Source organism: Folsomia candida, unplaced genomic scaffold, assembly GCF_002217175.1.
Source record: "Folsomia candida strain VU population unplaced genomic scaffold, ASM221717v1 Fcan01_Sc011, whole genome shotgun sequence".
NCBI classification, from domain to species: domain Eukaryota; kingdom Metazoa; phylum Arthropoda; class Collembola; order Entomobryomorpha; family Isotomidae; genus Folsomia; species Folsomia candida.
The window spans coordinates 2,526,078-2,545,779 of NW_019091203.1; the positions used below are offsets into that span (position 1 = coordinate 2,526,078).

Here is a 19,702-nt window from a genome sequence, read left to right on the forward strand (position 1 = left end):
TCATTGTTTCCTCAATTTTATGTCAGTACGGATCAAACTTTGTGAATACAGATAAAGCAGCCTATATGTTTGCATATGTAATCTTCTAGGAAGGCATTTTTTCCATAGTGCCAACCCGTGTGAAGTAAAATATGAAGACAAAGTCCAAAAGAAAGACCAATTCCCCAAAAAATGATGAATTTGGCAACGCATGTCTAGCATTGGTCAATGTTCCGATCCCGTCATTTTGGAGGGTACTGTAAACCAGGGGGTTTATCTTAAATCATGCATTAAAGGGGGATTGGAATCGTTTATTACCAAAGATCATAAAAACATAAAGTTTTGTTTTGGCCTGACCTCGTAAGGTCCCATGGCGCCAAAAAGGTCACTCAGTACCGACATCTGAAAAAAATTGAATTTGTGCCAAAAAATGAAAACCCACCAAATTTTCCTCAACTGCGACCAAATGAGAAATTCTGAGAGCCGACTATGTCCAACTATTCTAAGCTTTCAGAAACGCTAGACACCTTACGAAAATTGAAGAACAGATGGAAGAGAATCAGCTTGAAAGTAGGTGCAGTCTATGGGCGGATTTTGATGCGAAATCTGAAGAAGAAAATACAATCTGTAGCAGATAGCGGAATTGAATCATTACTATTTAAACTGTGTGGCAATCCAGACCCTTTGGTAGTAAACATATGCAACTTTTTTGAAATTGCATTAACTGTGTGTAAAGTTATGAGCATTTTATTACGTGAGTGTCATACTATCGTGACCGATCCTTATATGGATCTTAAAGAAGTTGGATATGGACTTGTCTTTAATCTGCACGAATGTTCGACAAAATTTTATTGGAATTCAGGCTTATCGTCAACTTGAAATAATCAATCAGGTTTTTAACACAATTGTCTGGTATTTTTTACCAATTTTCACCTTCATCATAGTAGTTGTTGCTGCCTTAATGGGATATATGATCATAAAAATGGCGGGGTCAATACCACATACACTGCTTATCTTGGAGATACTGCTAAGTGCAGTAATCTTTGGGGGTGTTCTGATAGAATATCCTTTAATGGCGGATGTGATGGAGAAATCGTCTAATTTTCTAAGGATTTTAGACTTGCAAGGGGGATCTATACACATAAAAAACAGTTGCGTAGCTGCAGACCCATCAAGATTTGGGCTGGTTCGTACTTTTACATTCATAAAGGCACAGGCATTAGGTTACTTGACTTGATTTCGTATTACACAATGTCCTCGATAATTTCTGTATGATATGTGTTATGCACACTATGTAAATTTGTAACACAAGCAACAAGATCAATAAAAAAATTTAAGCTGATCTTGCTTGGACGACAACGATAATAATGGTAAGGCAGATATTTTCTATTAATTACTAAATCCAGAGTAAGTTTTAATCTTTATCAGTACTGTTTATGTTGTGTAGATTATTTTATAGAACGTTAAGATCATTTGCTACTCAAATGTTCACCATTATTTTTAATACTGTAAAGTTAAGGGTGATACGTATTACGTTATTTGCCTCGCATGAAACGCTGCTTATGTACGTAGCTTAAGTCTAGTTTTTCATAATTAGTCCTAACCAGAGGTGAGCTGGATATCCATTTTTTGGATAATGCATGGCCCGATCCAATCCAACTGGATTTGGATGGAACGGATCTGAAATTTTTTGGGTGAAATGGATTTGGAAGGATTGGATCTCAAGAAATGACGATCCAGATCACCTCTAGTCCTAACTCAAAAGTTCTTGAGTTTTTTAGAATTTTTCAGTAGTAATGAAATTCCAAAGACGAGGGTTTTAATAAAGAATTATACATAGCTCAATTCCGCTTAATACATATCGAAGTACAGGTGACAAACATACATACATAGATACTAATTAATTAATTGCATTAATACTGGCAAATATAGCTAATGAATAAGTTTCTTGAGTCTTAGCTCCTACAATTTTAGGCAAAGCCGAATTCTTGCCGACATTATGACAAACCTAGCAATGACAAATTATTCAAATATTAGCAAAACCGTAAATTGAAGATTCTCTAAATAATAAATACTGATTAGAACTTACATGTTTAAACAATAAATAATTTTCAAGTGTTATTTAAGCCTTATTCCAATACAAATTAAATACTTACTTGTCGGCTGACGTTCACATTTTTGGGTTGTCAAATAAATAATTGTGTCAACTACTATAATTATGGTACTTTACTTTATACTATTACTGAAATAAGTTGGGATTAACTTTAATAGCGGAAAATTCTGGTCGCTCATTAGGGTCCAAGTTCCAACAAGAAAGCATAATCTCGTATCTGAAATTTGAAAGTATTCGATAAAAAATTGTAAGTTTTGTTTCAAGGGGATGTCCATAAATTATGTCATGAGTGCGAGGAGTGGGACCATAAATAATTTGTCTAACAGCCCCATTTGGATCTATGGACGCATAATGCTATTTAAACACATGAGTAGGCGGGCACAATGGGTTGAATAATCGGAATTTTTGGGTAACCAAATTTATGGACGTTCCCTCATTATTTATTTTATGAAGTTCACATTATCTCAGAAGCGAGAACCGGCTGTGGTAACCTGATTCCGCCAACCAGGTCGTTAAGAAAACCGTCATTCCATTCTCTGTCTTCATATGGTTCATCACCTAGGCTGAACAGTTCCCAGAGCAGGATCCCGAACGCCCATACGTCCGAACTTTGCGAAAATGTTTTAGACGTGAAAGTTTCTGGTGAACGCCACTTCCATGGAATGGGTTCCTTGAATCAAGAAACATTTAATAATGGAGAGCCCCCAGGGTATACAGGCTCACCGATTTTGAAAAAAAAATTAGCGTGAACTGATTATAAATTTAATTACAAGGGCCGGACCATAAGTACGTATCTTGACCATGAAGGAATAATAAATCTGGTTATCCTTGACTTGGATCTGATAGCAAATTTGTAAGCTATTAAATCTGCGACACATATGTACATATGTATGAGGTTATCTTTCGCACAAAATAGAAAACTGTAGCAAAATCATCCAGTCCAGGTCCAGCTACGCATTTATGGCCCGGCCCTCGTAGTACGAAATTTGAAGAATATGATCTCCTAATAGTCTCACTTAGAAGAGATATTTGCATCCGAAGAGGAGAAAACAAACAGGAAATGTGTAAAGTATAAGATTTGTCAACTTTTGGGCACGTTGTCTGCTCTTCGAATGCAAATATGTATATCTTCCAAACTAGGAGATCGTGTTGTTTTGCAAATTTCATAGCTTTATAAAAATTGGAGGGAGATTTCCATGTTTAGAGTAAATACGTACGTACTTTAAAAATAATTAGTCATAAAGTACGTATCAAAGATTATGAATTATTTACATTAGTCGATTTCAGGTATATTCCACCATCATCAAGTTTGCGAGAAAATCCAAAATCGCTTATCTTTGCATCGAGATTGGAATCCAGGAGAATATTCCGCGCAGCCAAGTCGTTATGTACAATCTAAATATTTTATACATCAAATCTATTTAAGCACTGTATTGAGAAGTCAAACGTTTATATGTAGCAACGCAAACTAACGTTGCTCTTCGTAGTTAAATACTCCATCCCACCGGCAATTTGTCTCGCCCAGAGAAGGAGTTGGTTCCTGTTGACAACCCCGAATTGAGAATCGCTCAGCGTGTACCTTAATAAACAAGTTATTATTATTATTCTTCCCCATGAAAATTGTTCGCTTAAAATCGGATGAGAGTAATCTATAGAACCAAGAAATATCTTTAATTCCCGTGTTAAAGTAACTTTATCTCGGGATTATCGCAAATACGTGACTGTATACGATATGAATCATAATTACGCCGATCTCGACTAAATCTCGCGCAATCCTGCTTACAGATGGATGGAGAGACAAGAGACAACAGGCAGACAAAATAAATGCAGAAACTATGTAGCTTAAGCTAATTAATAACTAATTAATGCGTGATCTAACCCCTTGATTGCATCTGAATTCCAGACATCACCCTCATCACTGGTTTCGGTATCAGTATAATATTCAGCATTTGACGCCAGAAAATCACGAAGATTCCCGTTCTCACAAATTTCCATTACCATGTAAACCTCCCCTAGAAGAACATGTTATCATACATATGTATGTACACCCTTTATCGCTCGTAACTATTTATTTATCTGTCAGACCTTACGTTTCTTAATTCTCTCAGTACAGGCTCCATAAAATTTTAAAATATTTTCGTGATGTCCCAGATACGCCAATATTTTTACCTCGCACAGCAAAGCTTTAAATTCTGTGACCAGGTTTCCAATGTGCGTTTTGATGGCAACCTTTATATTTCCATCGTCCCTGTGGAGCCAGCCAGCGTATACGATTCCGAAAGAACCACGATTAATTTCATCTTCTGTTAGGACAAAAAGATGAGTTCAGGTATCGGGTATTTAGTATGTAAAGGGTCATGATCCAATAAAGTCGCTCCAGAGGTGACGATTATTTAGTGTAGTGCCTACCAATCTGCAACTGCTTCATCAAAATGTCAAATTCTTCGAGCCAAGGAAGTGTTTCAATCTGGCTGACGACATACTTGCTAACACTTCCGAGACGAGGTTTCCTAGTTTGCGCAGGTTTACACATTTTTAATTAATAAATCCGTGATGGAAATTGATTCAGGAAACGTTCATATATTTCGTTATCAAAGATGGGTGGGTGATTTTGCGTTGTCTAGTGTACGTTGAACATAAATAGGATAGAAAAGGGGTGAATGGGTCGTCTAAAAGTCGGCGTTTTTTGATGACGTAATATATTGACGTTCCCATAATGCAATTAATGAAATATTTGAACTCACACAGCAGTTTCTGGAACTGGTGTTACTCCACTTATAAAATCTCGTACTTCTTGTTTATTAAGGTCTCTTGTTTCACTCTGAAAAATGTGCGAAATTCAATGAAATCAAATCCGTGTCTTTAAATATGCTTTATATGTACCCTTAACTTCAGGACATGTCTCCTCCACAAAATTAAAATTCCGCAAATGCCAAGAACCGCGATGGAGGATACAATGCCAACAGAAGTGTAAACTAAAAATGCAAATGTACTCTCTTAGAAATCCAGTATTATTTTCCTGTATAATTTTAGTGGTAGGAGGTGTGTAACAAGTTTAACACCGAGAAATCAGTACCTCCTGAGTATACTAAGTAGATTCCAATAGTTGGGGTTTAATTAAACTTTGATACTTAACTATTTATAAGACGTCGGAATGAAGTGGGTTTCTCATGTTTTAAGGGGCTTATTTTAAACTGTTCACGCACAGAAATATATATGTATCTGTAATATCTGTAAATCAACCAGAATTTGTACCGTTTTTGAGTACCTGTGTTTTACATGTGACAGAATTGATTTTAAAATTAATTTCAGTTGAAATCAATATTTTTTTTAAATGCTATAACTTTTTGACTTTTGACCCGACTATAAAAATTTGAAGGCTTGGTGGTTCAATCCGAATTAGAAAATCTCGAGGAAGATCGGAGAAATTCAGAGAAACCCACTTCATGCCTACAAACCCACCGTTAGCTGTGGTACATACCCGTTAATCCATTCCCACTGGGGTCGACCACCCTGCAGTCTTCCACACCAGGAATGCATTCTCCGTTCTCACCGCAAGGAAAGGACCCTTCCTCACAGTAATTTAAGCGGTCGCAATAATCCGAGTTCAATATCAAATATTCCGACCAGTCGAGACAGGCGGGTTTTTCGCGACAAATCGCAGATAATGGGAAACAATCTCCATTTCTGCAGGTAAATTGGGCAGGTCCACATCTGTAATAACAAAAAAAACATACACAAATGGCGATGGACATAACGGAGCCGCATATGTATGTACACTCTAACCAACTTATCGTAACCCAGCGGAGTTATGATACTACTCTAGTTTCGCGTAATGATTAGGGAGAAGTTTTGTCACAAACGGGTAATAGCAAAAAGAAACTAGTGTACCAAACCACATGACGTGGTTATCTAAAAATTAAACAATTTCATTCAAAATATCTTCAAATGAAATCCTGATAATATGTTAAATTTTTGTCAAAAGCGACGTCATGTGTATTTAGTGTATAAGTTCCTGATTGGTGACGAAACGTTTGGCTAAGTAATCGTTACACAAAAATAGAGCAGTAGAGTACTTCCGCGGATTTGTCAGAGGTTATTTAGCGTCTATACATATGGTGCATTTAGGACGTGTATTAAAATACGTTATATGTATGATGACTCTGGTCTAAACGAGGCTAATAGACATTATGTATATAAATATATTTTGCAAAGTTGCAAAGTACCGTAAGTACTCTATTTAATGTCCTATATTAGGCTGTCTCCAAGCATAGCTGGTCTGGAGCCGAAGATTTCCAAATTTTAGCCGGGCCTCTAATTATTGCCAAGTTGTGACACTAAATTATGCCCCGGCAAAAAATAGAGCATTTATGGTTACCTAATCATACTTACCGTCGATTGTTCTCGATCCATTCCAAAGTCTGGCTGGATATGGGGTCAAAGTAGAACAGAATCCCGAAGCAGTAAGGTATTGGGATCCTACTGTAAAAATGTTTGATTAGGCCGTTTAAATAAAAAGATCCATTGATACGTCGTGCTGCTGCAACATCGCCAAGAATACAGGTTTGACTGTTTCCTAAAAAAATAAAACTTTTAACTATTCTTATTTAAGTAATTTTAGTAGTGATTTAATTCGCGCGAACACACAGTCGGGACGAATTAAATCAACACCCTTGATTTTATAAGCTTTATGTAAATATGTATGCATAAATTACTGTCAATTGCGGCACACCACACGTCCTTTCCTGCCGATGTGGTGTTACTCTCGTTAAAGTATTGAACCCACAGTTCGTCACATCTGGAGGATGAGAGCGTGGTTAAATTTAGAAACGGATTGTCTACCAAATCTGTGAATCCCGTGACAACGAGATCATCCTCTTCATCAAGCTCCAGATGGTCGGGGAGGCAAAGCGGTTCGACTCGACTTGATAACGTGACAGGTTTGGAGAAGTGAATTAGGGCAAAGTTGTTCTCATTTTGGTCATCCTCACCGTCAAAGTTGGGGTGAATACGGATATGTGTGATCTGAAGGGTATGCATTTTGTTCATTAGGGTTATGTAAGATTCCCTTATTAATCAATGCAGAGGTGTATGGAATCTTCTATTTTGTCCAAAATACATAACTTGAAGCTTTTCAAGCACAAAATAAGCGGGGATAAACACAAAGATATATATCGTTGGGGTTTACAGACTGTGTAAATACCTATGTGTGTTTTCACATCAGGTAGACTTTTTTAATGCATTTTCAAGCAAAACTATGATTTGTGAAAGCGCTGCCACTTTTCTAATTTGAACCCGATTTAAAAATTAGACACAATTTTGTCTGAACTTTCATTGGATAAACTTCAAAATGGTTTTCAGAAATTCGCTATACTTCTTGAAATTCGGTTTTCTTTCAGAAATGCAGTTGTAAAATTCTTAGTTTTCAAAAAAGTTTATGTTTCTTACATTTGTCAAAACTCAGAAAAGGAAGAAATTTTAAATTGAAAGGAAACGTCTCCCAGGAAGCAAAAACATCCTTAGAAGCTACATAATAGATGTACTAAAATTGATATCGGGGAAGGACGCCAAGAGGTGACTCCTGCATTATTAGGAGCCCCATTTTGGAGAGATATTAAATTACTTTGGCAAAATTGCAACTTGCGCTTCTGGTGAACAGCCAATAAATAAATAAATCCACTTACATTGATCGGGATAATGCCGTTTTCGTTGTCATCGTCTGGTGTGAAGGGATCGCCCAGATTGGAGGTCCCTACCGTGGCATGGTACCGATTATAGGGAAATATGTGGAACTTGTTGCCTCCTTCATGTATTGATTCACGTGCTCGGGTAATTGCCATGCTGGGCGAGATAAGAACTCCCGGGTAAGTCATGCTCACAATGTCGTTATTTTTCACGAGGATGTGGACATGCCACGGGACACCAACACCGTGCCTGGTAGGATGATCCGATAGACCGAAGGGGGTCCCTTGTACGCCATACAGCGCTATGGTTAGGAAGCTTGATATATGAAAAGTTTCCATATTTTTACAGCTTTTTGTGGTCGTAATTTTATAAAAATTGCGGTGTTTAGCGTACCATGGAGTATTCGACAGTGAAATAATTATGCCATGATTGTGCTCTAACATTCACAATAGATAAATTTATCTTGGCGTGACAACTACAAAAATTAAAATGTTTGATAAACATGATTTATAATTGCATAGTTTCACAATCTCGTTTCCTGCGATTTAATATAATGTCAATGTGTAAAGACGTCAAGTATGCATTGTTGTTGTTGAAGGGAGTTATAATTTACAAGTTATGTAAATATTAAACATTGGTTTTGACAGTTTTATTGTGCTGAGAGCAAACGAGTAAAGTACTAATTCACTCATGTTTGCATAATCCGAGATGATAAGATTGTACAGATTATCTGAGGATTTAGAGAATTAACAGTAAGCTAGCTTAGAGAATGATATGATTTACACAGATTAATTTCAGTACGTCTCATCCTCAGAGAACAATATACGTATCTGGTTACATGGGTGTATGCATGTAGAAAGAAATTTAGTGTTATACTAAAACACTACATAGTAGTTGTTAATGACTAAAAAACGAGTAATAAACTTATCGGGCAATTATATAATCCAATATATCCAATATATCTGTCATTATCCAATATATCAGTCCTACACTCAAATCATAATTAAGGAATATTCAAATTCGTGTAATCCCGTGTAAAACCAGTAGTCTCGTTAAAGGTTCCCTCCTAAGTCCCCACTAGGTTAATGCATATACATCAACAGCTACGTATTAATTTCAAAATAAGGAATATTTTATAACTTTACCCTAAAGAATACAAATTTTCAGAAACAATAACCTGGTAATGTATAGACATGATCTTTGCTGCCCAGAACTTATCGAAGGGGCTATTCAATCATGTTAAGTAACAGATATAAAAACTTTAAATCACACTTTTTATACCGAAATTATTGAAGACATAGTATAATACGCAATCAACTCAAGTAACTTAGCAACTGTGCCGTCATGAATATAAAAGTATGAACCGGCCCTAATCTTAAGTGGTCTGCAACTGTACAGCTGTCTTTTCCTGTACATGGAACCACCTTGTAATTCTAAGCTCCTTAAAAAATCAGCGGACTTCCTCAATACATCTGCACATAAGGGATAGGATCTCTAAAATAACCAGAGAGTGAGGTACACTACCAGTCATTTTTATGATCATATGTCCCATCACAACCGCTAGTATCACAATTGTTAAAGTGAAAACAGGTAAAAAGCACGATGTAATTGTGTTCACAACCTGAATGATTATATGAAATTGACGATATGTCTGCATTCCGATAACAAACTTGCAAATATTCCATCGTTTTCTCCGCGTATCTAATGTTTCCAGAATCAATACGATTATATTAACACCTATAATTCCAAGCCCAAATATAAGTATTGAGGCATGAAGTTCCATGTGTGGTAATAATAGCGCTGATAAATCCGTGGAGAAAAATACCAGTCAGACTAGATGATTCTTTGGAAGTTGCTGTAAATTACAAAAATATGTATTCACATTTGCAAACAGCTTACATATTTTAAATTAAACCAGCCTGGATAGTTTCGCGATCATACAAAAAATATCTTCGCTTCAGCTTTGAGCAATTTATAAATATGCATTTATCTATTATTGATTTATTAAAAATGTAAAAATAAATCTTTACTAACTATACATTTTATCTAAAATTCGCTACTGCAGATTATTTTATCAGTTTACCATATTGGGTGAATATTCAGTAATTGACACAATTAATCCTTGATTATTCATAGGAACTAAATGGAGTGAAATTTATTCAATGTTCCTGCATTCAAAGATTTTTAAAAAATATTCGATACTAGTTCGTTTGTTTAGAAAAATGGTACTTCACCCAACCAATTAATGAATGTGAACCTTTGTCTTCCCGACCCTTGAATTCTATGGTAGTAATTTAGAAAATTCAATTACCTCTCATTGTGCACAGATTTCTAATCACGAAGCACAGTTCATCAGTACAGAAGTGATACGTGTAGGAAATCGCTGTCGAAATTTTGGCAGCGGCACATGATATTACCAAGAGGAGGCACAGTGCAACCGAAATGTTGACATCTTTCTCGCGTGAGAGCAATTGTTTTACAAGAACGAGGTAAAAACTCGTTGCAATAATGACCACGAGAAAGGAAGATACATACCACGGGGCTAGTTTTAATCTTCCAGTGGGAGAGGGTTCCCATGAGGTCCTGTTAAAAGTTACTGGCTGGGGGTATAAAGATTCACTTAATTTTGCAAAACGTTTCAATGCCTCGAATGGAGTGAGCGTCTTAACCTTTTAAAGCGTATGGGGGCTCTTTGGCCTCCTTGGAAACATTGCGTTGCTGCTGGAGGAAGTCTTTTAGTCTCCTAAAATTTTCTGGCTTATTGCGGGAGGAGGTCAATAAACATCCACGAATTTGTAGCTATGGTGCGGGTGGAGGTCTTTTAGCCTCCAAGCAAATTTTTTCTCCACTGCGGGAGGAGGTCAATAGACCTCGTTAAAAATATTTTTTTCGCTCTTCATAACCCATGATAGTATTTTAAATCATAAAATAATTGCTAGTTATTTGATCAAATTTGCACAAAAAAACACTCGAATACAAAATTGTGAACGTGTTGAATTTTCTATACCATCACATTGCAAATAATTTAAATGAGCAAAAATTTATTTTAAAATACTCAAAAAACCCTTCCCACAGTAACCGTCTATTTAGCATCCCTCCTTTCACGAAATTAGATTTTCTCTTTGGTAAAATGCATATATGCAAGGGTATCAATTTGCCCCAAATTCGAAATTGGGTGAATATTGTAGTCCACACATTTATCTAGTAGAATCCGAAAACCAGAAGTCGATATCTCTATCCGTTCCAAAATGAGGTCAAATACCACCAAGCAACTCGCAACCATCGTCTGCCACTACCTCGAAAAAGTGGTTACGCGCTCCAAGAAATTGAGCTGTGTTCACTTTAAAAAATAAGAAATTCCAAAAGTGACGATTTATTGTGTTATACTAAGGTATGAGCTGCAAAAAACGACTAATCGCAAAAAATATCTGGTCGGTACATTCGTGTGGCAGCCCCGAAAGTAATAAACTTCGTGTAGATAGAAATTTGTTATGTCGGAGCGAAATTCGCTGAAGTACTTGAAGTTCTCACCGAACACCATACATTATTTGAAAGCTTAGAAGTTGGACATCAAATCCTAGAAGGTTCTAGAAGCTTATAAATATAGTCAAGAGTAAAATAAAAGTAGCAAGCAGGAGGGCAGAAAAAATCCTTGACCTGAAGTAATTAAAATTAACCAAAATTGATCGTCCTGTGCAAGACGATTTACTGCTCAGATTATCAAAATGCTTTTATTTGCACATAATACAACTCTCCCACCTTCAAGAAAACCATTTATGCAAAACTGGAAATTAAATATAAGCCAAAGTATCACGCTCCGCCTTAAAACGGATCAAATGCAATTAACATGATAGAGGTGAACAACGTTCCCAAATTTGCCAAATACAAGACCTATTGAAAAATTTTAGTTCCTATCCTAGAAAAAATATTGTAATCGAAAAACTGCAGTCAAAAATTTGAACTTATTTCAACACATGTGGTCAAAAATCTCAAAAAAGGTGACCAAAAACAGTGGCGAAGCACTAATTGTGAGCGCCCAACAAAAACGTCTCCAAATTTGGCGGAAGGGGTGTACGGACCATTGGAAGCAAAACTTAATTAGCTTTAACCTTTGTCCCTTTCTGACCAAAATTTCGCTTTAAAAAATTCATTCGTTGAGTTTATATGTGCATTTGACCAAAGTTGCATTACTTCCGGAACACCCTCTATAACGGTGACATCTAGTTTTGATGTCATGCTAAATAGATGCGAAATTCCAATTAGGAATGTATAAAATACATAAAAATGTAAATACTTAGTAGCGAAATACTTAAATTGATTTATGAAAATTCCGGCAAATTATAAATCAGTAACGTGACGTAAAGGGTCGTACGTGATTGAGGGCCAAAAGTTTAACACATTTACTAGTTAAATAAATCCTAGTTAATTATTAAACTAATTATGATATCATTGTTTGAGTTTCTCTGGAAATTATTGCATTTATTATTGAACAAATTTAAGTAAGACATATATTACAAAGTCGGTGGGCGGCCTTCCGACTTTGTAAGATTTGTACGGCCCCGACGCTCCGAGGGCCGGGGGCCGTCGCCTAGCGGGGGCCGATACGTGAGACGTACCCTGCGTACCCCTAGTTCCGCCAGTTTATAGGGCCGCAAGAACGTACCTGCTACGGAAGTGCGTACGTTGTCGTTAGTCATGGTAGATATAGAGTAGCCAAAGCCGTTCATAATTTAGCGTCCAGCGTGGCAAAAGTGTCTCTCGCCAGCGGCTATGGAAAAGTGAAATGATGACGGTGGTGGATGCGTTATGCACGCTACTGACCATGGAAAAAGGGCGATGTTGGTGATGGTAATGCATATTGATGGCTACAAAAGAGTGAAAGGGGTGACGGTGATGTGTTGGCATGGTTACCAGACATTTTTGTTTATTTAATAAAACATGTTAAACATGATTTTTTTTGCTAAAATAAAAATGGGGAAACACAAAAACGCAATTCAAACATTTATATTATTTATTTTCAAAAAAACTTTTCAATAATAATATGTAGAAATTCTGAAAAATGCCCGACAAAATTATGAAAAATTTATAAAAAAATTTTGAAGCAAAAAATCTGATAATAATTCTGGAAATTTTGAAAAAACATTTTTCTGTTGTATGCGTCCAAGCTGCTCGTCACTGTCATAATAATAAATTCACGGGCTCGAGGCTTATTGCAACCATTGCATGAATTTTTCTCGCCAGTAGGTGCTTCTAAACTCGTAGTAGGGGGGACGCGTTTTCGAATTCGACCCCCTATTGGGCCACGAACCTCGACCTGATTAGTGACGCTGAGTGTCGAAAAAATCACCACCAGGTGATCTACATGTTTTTAGTTCGATATTTTGTCCCGACAAACTTCCAAACTGGTTCGAGCGACTCACTTGTATAATACTCTTACTGGAAACTGCTATCTTAAATTGTGTCGAATTTACCCAGTTTCACATAAAAATATTTGATCAAACGCATGAAACGCATTCCCTCTTCCCACACAAGTTGAGACGCTAGGCTCTCCAAGAGAGCCACGCTGCTCCCTGATTGATCTCTGAGCTACTTTAGGCGATATATGGTGGGTAGTAATTCCCCTCCCCGTACTGGGGGGTGAACTTTTGTTGTCTTTATCGCATGCAAGTAAATATCTTGTCGCTCGCACTAAGATAATTAGAAATTTAACTTGCGCAGATTCAGCTGCTTGATAGATGTACGAAGCATCGTAGCCATAATTCGGGAACTCCTCAAGCACATCGATGAAGAACGCTGTGTGGGTGTGATGGAAATCTACTCGGGGAAATTGGTAATGGTGGCGAAGAAAGAAGTCCAGGTGGTGTGTGTGGATGTCGGTGCGGTCTCGTCCCCGAAATTGTTCCACTCCGCCTCCTTAATGGGGGATCGGTTCCACAAGTATATCGCGATGCCCAGGAAATGGTATCCCCAGGATATCAGTCCGATGTGAGTGGTCCAACCCTTCTATGAATAAATCTCCGTGGCGTTGTCCATTCATCGTAGGGTTTACGAAAAACAAATTGGTCAGTACAGAGCGGAAAAACTTAAAAACCAAATTAAAGTTGCATTAATTAAACATATAAATACATGCATATAAAATACATACATGCATACAAATGATAAAAACTTAAGAGCGAATATTAAAAGCAAATATTAAAACTTACATGTTGATCCGTCTCTCAGTCAGTTGATCCGTAAAAAGTGTAATATTAACGAATGACATTTCTCGGTAAATTATGCCCAGGATTTCTACCTGATTTTTCGCGAGATTCCCACTTACACGCAAAGTGTCTACGGTGCGAATGTGAAATGTCCCTTTTCACAAGACTATTTCGATGACCTCACAAATGGGCAGAACTCGTAGCACTTGGAAGAGATAGTTGAGGCTGGTTGAGATAAAATTTTAGACAAGTAGTTTATTCACAATTATCGGGTCGGATTTAGTTGCACCAGCAGCAGACGCAGGATTCTGTCTTACAAATGATGCACTGCGGCTGCTGTCGTGTATATACTACAATATGGAACTATTACACGGATAACACTTATCCCAAGTTACTTCATTATAAGTTGATTGTTGATCCGTTGGTCAAGAAGGGAAGAGAGAGTAACAATATGATGAGGTGTATTTAAAAAAAAACAGCCCTATTAATCACTGTCGTGATGTGAGCACGACTGTATAGAAAGGGGAGAATGGGATGGAATTTATAATGAGGATTGTCCCCAAACGGGAAACTTGCCCTTTTCAAAGGGCATCCCTCACCGGAATGTTGTTCTCCAATAGGAAGCACATAGAATTTGTCCCGGCGAGTCACAAGTCGCTCCCGTTCTTCCGTGGTTGGTTCTCAGGAAATGACGAATATAATAGACATTTTGATAGCTAGCAAATTTTAACATTTAAGACAAAAATTCAAGAAAATATGATAATGAACAAATTAGATTGGCAGTTGATAAAAACGGACTAACTGGATATTCAAACAGTTTCTTATTCATGAAGAAGAGATGGTAAAGTTCTTTGAGTACAAAACCCATTGTGTTTTATTTTTGGAAAATAGAAAGTAAAAGGTCAATTAAAAAATTCAGTTAGTAAAGTTGAGGGGAAAAAGGTTGTTTTATTTATGGAAGGAGAATGTCAGAATTTCGAAAGCAAAGTTGAGTGCATAACAGGTCATTGGTCTCTTCTATTTTGGCAAGAAATGTAAAAGGCTAGATATTCAGGCAATAAACGTCGACTGGAAAAAGATTTTTTTAATGCAAAAGAGAATGTCTGTAGTCTACGAATTACAAATGCAATTGTGTACTTGCTCGTGCAAGGTCATTGAATTTAACGACGAAAACAAAGTACCGTTATTTATGATGAGCAACAGGATATGTTCAACTTGTGCATTGTCCTCCAGTTTTATGTATAGGAAAAATGATGTAGAAGTAATTTAGGAAAGCAGGAAGTTAGAGTTAATTTTTATTAATGGGATTAATAATGGGACAGGATGAAATGGAACGGAATGAAAGAACCGTAATTTAGAAATGAGTGACGACGAAAGTGTCTGAGATCTCGAATACAATGAAAAGCCGCTAGCAAACCAAGAAATCAGAAACGTCTCCAAAAGTTTAAAAACGACAAGATGAGATGGAGGAAAATGCAGTATGCACTTGATCTTTCATCCAGTCTGTCGTTAGAAACACATCTGAAATACGTACATACGTAATTATGCAAGAGGAGCAAGGTTGTGAGTCTCGTCGGGTTTTCACCATATTGGTATGTGCAATAAAGCAGTGGAGGGGATGGAAGATACACAAAGTTGTGAATTGTGTGGGAATTTTCATAGCATGGGGCAGTGCGAGAAAATACCAGTAGTGAATATAACAGAGGTGTGTGAATATTGTAGTGAACAACATAATGTGAGCCAGTGCTACAAAGTTGGGAAAGTGATGGACATAGAATTCCACAGCGTGGAGGAAGAAAAGGGGCCAGCGGCAGGTCCTAGCAAAAGGTAAGTACATATTGTAAACAAATTTACACAGTGATGGGAATGAGAGAAGTGGTGCAACATTACAACTATTTGTGTAGAAAAGTGGGGAATAGAGAATAAGTGGTGCAATGCTGTTTGATGTTTTCTTCTAGTTTTTAGGGCCGATGAATTATTTTACGAGGATGGTCCTTTAGTAAATATTATGAGGGTAGTTAGTTTGTTTTAGATAAATATTTATCTATTTATTTATCTACAATTTTATGCTCCTTCATAAGCCCGATAGGCTAAAAGAAAGGATTACTAATAAAAAATCAAAAAAATCAAATCAAAATTTGTTTTAGGAGGCCAGTTTAATTATTTCACTGGAGTGGTTTAATTATGTATCTCAATTTTTTCTGGATTAGATTATCTCATTACTTGGTTTTGCTCGAATTGGTTGGGTTACTGCTGGAAAAATATTTAGCGAACGCAGTAAGCCACGTCACCCCCTAGATACACTTTCTCTCCCCAATGTAAGAACGTGCCGTGCATAACGCATCCAGCACCGTCATCCTTTCGCGTTTCCACAGCCGCCGGCGTGAGGTACTTTTGCCATGCTGGACTCTAAACTATGCACCGCTTTGACTCTATATCTACCATGCCGAACGACAAAGTATGCAGTCCATCGCCAGTGCATTCTCGCTGCCTTATACCTACAATAGTTAAACTATCTAAAATAAGTACCGGTTCCCCAAATATCTGTCTATGAAATTCTTCCTTAACTATATGAACTGGACATTTCAGGGCCTCTCTTAATTACTAAGCAAAATTTGTTCCAAATGCGACACCTACCTACATAAAGACCTTAAACGTTAGACTACAATTCTAATTTTTATGTACAGATCAGTTATGCGACACAACTTGCCATTTTGTAAGCATCTGCTTCAATAATTATGTGGATAAATAATTACTAGAATCCTAGCTGTGTTTAAATTGTTGCAGAAACCTAGTCAATAAAAATTCTTTCATATCTGCAACATGCATAAAATTGTTTAAAATACTAAAATATTATTAGTTTTAAATATGTTTAACATGTTTAAAATAAAGTTTTACACCACCCAGATTTTTTTAATCGGATAATACTGCTTGTAGTATGGGTTCTCAGAATGAAGAATCTCAGAATGAATGTTCTCAGAATCAGAATTTTACTGGGTTCTATCCAATGTTTGGGTTGGAGTAATAAAACAATGTTACGTCAATTTGTTAACTTATTGAATTTTCTCAAGATTTATCAAAAACCTTGAATTCAAAATGCAAGGAACACAAGAAAAATACAAATTTGATCAAACTCCTAGTTAAGCTGTAAATTATGATTTTAGATCATGAACAAAAATTCGAAATAAAAAGAGAAATTTACGGAATGTTAATCAGAGTACTTAATTCGAGTTATAAATGCACCTGCAAACTGATTCTATTGATTTATCTATTTGAATTATAGATAAAACTTAGGAGGGGAGGTTGTGTGCTATCAACTACTGGATTTCGATCCCCTCTGGGTATGCTGTAGTGTGCCATGAATGTACAGCAACGCTGAAGCGGTTTGATTCCATGGCCACATTTGCGCCCGCCACACCCACCCAAAGGTGCCCAAAAATCGTTTTCACTCCAACTTTCACTCATTAAAAACCACGCCAAAAATCCAATTTAACTCCGATTTTCAAATTTCTTTCACCATTATGCTCCCAGATAGTTTCTTTCTTATTTCCAACATCCAACTCAACTTTTTGAAATTCTTAGTATTTTTAAAATTTAAAATTCTGAATGAGCATTGTTGTAGTAATCAACAAACCAAATTATGCCTGCGAAATAATCATCAAAAAAGTCGACACCTCCCACACGGTCACACGGTCATCGCACGTCGAAATAATGGCGATTTCTGAAATCCTCGCCCAAAAATACGTCTAAAACGGTTGCACCAAAAAATTCGACACCTTTGACCGTTGGCGTCATCACCGTGGCGCCGTGACCTTACGACCTACAACGCCCATCTTGGAACTCATCCCGTCCCCAAAAATTAGAAACACGTTGGCGAAAACCGGATGTGGAAATTCTAATCCGTTCTAAAGTTATCGTGGATACGGACAGACAGACAGACAGACAGACAAGACATTTCCATAAAGGGGTTTTCACCCCTTAGTAACACCTGCACGAAATTAGTGCACAAAATATTTTTAATCGTTTAATATATAACACCCATAAAAAAATTCAGAACGGTGCATGAAAATTCATGAAAATCATTTTCGAGCACACGATATTTGATATATACATGGTCCAAAAAAACTGCAAATTTAACGAGGCAGTTCAATCACAATTAATAAATAAATTTAGATTGCAGAATTTTTGCAATACCGTGAAAAACAAAAAAAATTATTACCATTTTTACTTGACAGTAAAAATGGTAATAATTTTTTTTAAATAATAATGGTACTAATAGTTTCTGAGGGAATAGTTTATACGAAATCCGAGTGGGTCAACTTTATACAGAAATGGGTATAAGTTTAGCCGCACGTTTTCATCTTATCACTATTTATTTGATGGAAACTCATGTTGACACAATGTGATAATATTTTACATGATCAGTCAGTTATATTAAATCAACATGAAAAAATACTCATTAGGTATAAATACGAGGGATGGCTGCCGTTTAAGTACAATTTGTGCAGTCAATAAATGAGTTTTTCAGTTGTGACTGCAAAACTGCATACTTAACTAGACAATTTGTATAATAATAGCCCACCATAATTCGACGCCAGGAGGACCATTGTGCCAATGAATATGATATAAACATGTAAAAATTGTGCACTCAGACAAGTACATACATTTGTGACGGTGAAAATTTGTCATGACACAAATAATGGGTTTAACCAAATAGTTCATTTCCTATTAGGAAATTCCTAAGCTAAAATCCATAAGTGTATTATTAATCTGATGATTTAACAATGCTTCAAATGATCATTATCATACACATTTTTAACTTGAATTATATGTATTAACATTATACTCGGAACGTGAGCAATTACAGACAAATATTTTGCACCCAACTCTATTTCGAATCCGATTGATATTTTTTTTAATTTTGCAGGTTAACTGAAAAGATGAGAACGTGCGGCTAAGCATGTTTACACATATTTCTGTATAAGTGTGATACGCTCGAATTCCATCAATCATTCTCTCAAGAAATACCACCCATTCACCAACATATATATCTAATTATTTAAAAAAGGTATAAAATGGAAGCAAAAACATTTTTATTAATCGCCTTCTACGCAGCAATAACGCTATTTCGTACCTGCCTGGCAAACGGGGTGCCACAATATCTCCTTCAATACATTGGTGACTCGAAATGCACCAAGGGAAACCACTCCCTATATATTTCCGAATCCTAGCAAGACTTGGTCGCACCGAGTGATGGGGAAGAAATTTATTTCGAAGTCATGGGATTGTAAGTCAAACCGTTTAGTTCAGGCTCAGTGTGTTGCTTATTAATTTCGTGATGACCTGTATTTCTTGCTGCATGTGTAAATAAAACGTGCATGTCTAAATTCTTTACGGGTGGAGTATAACTCAATATAACGAACTTGGCCATCACGTCAACCAATTCTTGGACGGAATTGGAGACGAATGTCGACATATTTGGACCACGTACAACAACCGATGGACGGCAACACGACTTGGCGATCCTCTTCAGATCGAGAGGGAAATTCAACTCTACGGCAAGTCATTTTTTCAAGATGTCCCTTACAAAGTGAAGGGATCGATCCCATCAATAATTCCACCGCTGAAGGTTAGGTCTTTCTACTTCAGTGGCAATTATTCTTGGGGACTGTTTACCGGACCGAAATTCACGGGAGATACGATCTGCTTCCTGCCACGGATAGAA

General features: G+C 36.8%; 1 protein-coding gene across 1 annotated transcript; it reads right to left on the minus strand.

Moving 5' to 3' along the window:
- Nucleotides 1–1,385: 1,385 nt before the first annotated feature.
- Nucleotides 1,386–8,171, minus strand: LOC118436899 (vascular endothelial growth factor receptor kdr-like). The gene is made up of 13 exons (XM_035855559.1): nucleotides 7,777–8,171; nucleotides 6,808–7,117; nucleotides 6,485–6,668; nucleotides 5,574–5,806; nucleotides 4,976–5,067; nucleotides 4,837–4,913; nucleotides 4,502–4,602; nucleotides 4,183–4,395; nucleotides 3,972–4,104; nucleotides 3,566–3,671; nucleotides 3,365–3,487; nucleotides 2,551–2,762; nucleotides 1,386–2,309 (listed from the first exon to the last, which is right to left on the minus strand). Exons 1-13 carry the CDS (start codon nucleotides 8,113–8,115, stop codon nucleotides 2,219–2,221), a joined length of 2,214 nt encoding a protein of 737 aa, XP_035711452.1. The 5' UTR covers nucleotides 8,116–8,171; the 3' UTR covers nucleotides 1,386–2,218.
- Between the last annotated feature and the right edge of the window lie 11,531 nt (nucleotides 8,172–19,702).

Bases quoted from the DNA above. Each gene is read 5' to 3' on its own strand.
- LOC118436899 (XM_035855559.1), bottom strand. From the start codon at position 8,115: ATGGAAACTTTTCATATATCAAGCTTCCTAACCATAGCGCTGTATGGC. The intron at 5,807-6,484 runs GTAAGTATGATT...TTGTTATTACAG, and splicing joins TGGATCGAGAACAATCGACG to ATGTGGACCTGCCCAATTTA. The intron at 5,068-5,573 runs GTATGTACCACA...TTGCATTTTTAG, and splicing joins CAGTGGGAATGGATTAACGG to TTTACACTTCTGTTGGCATT.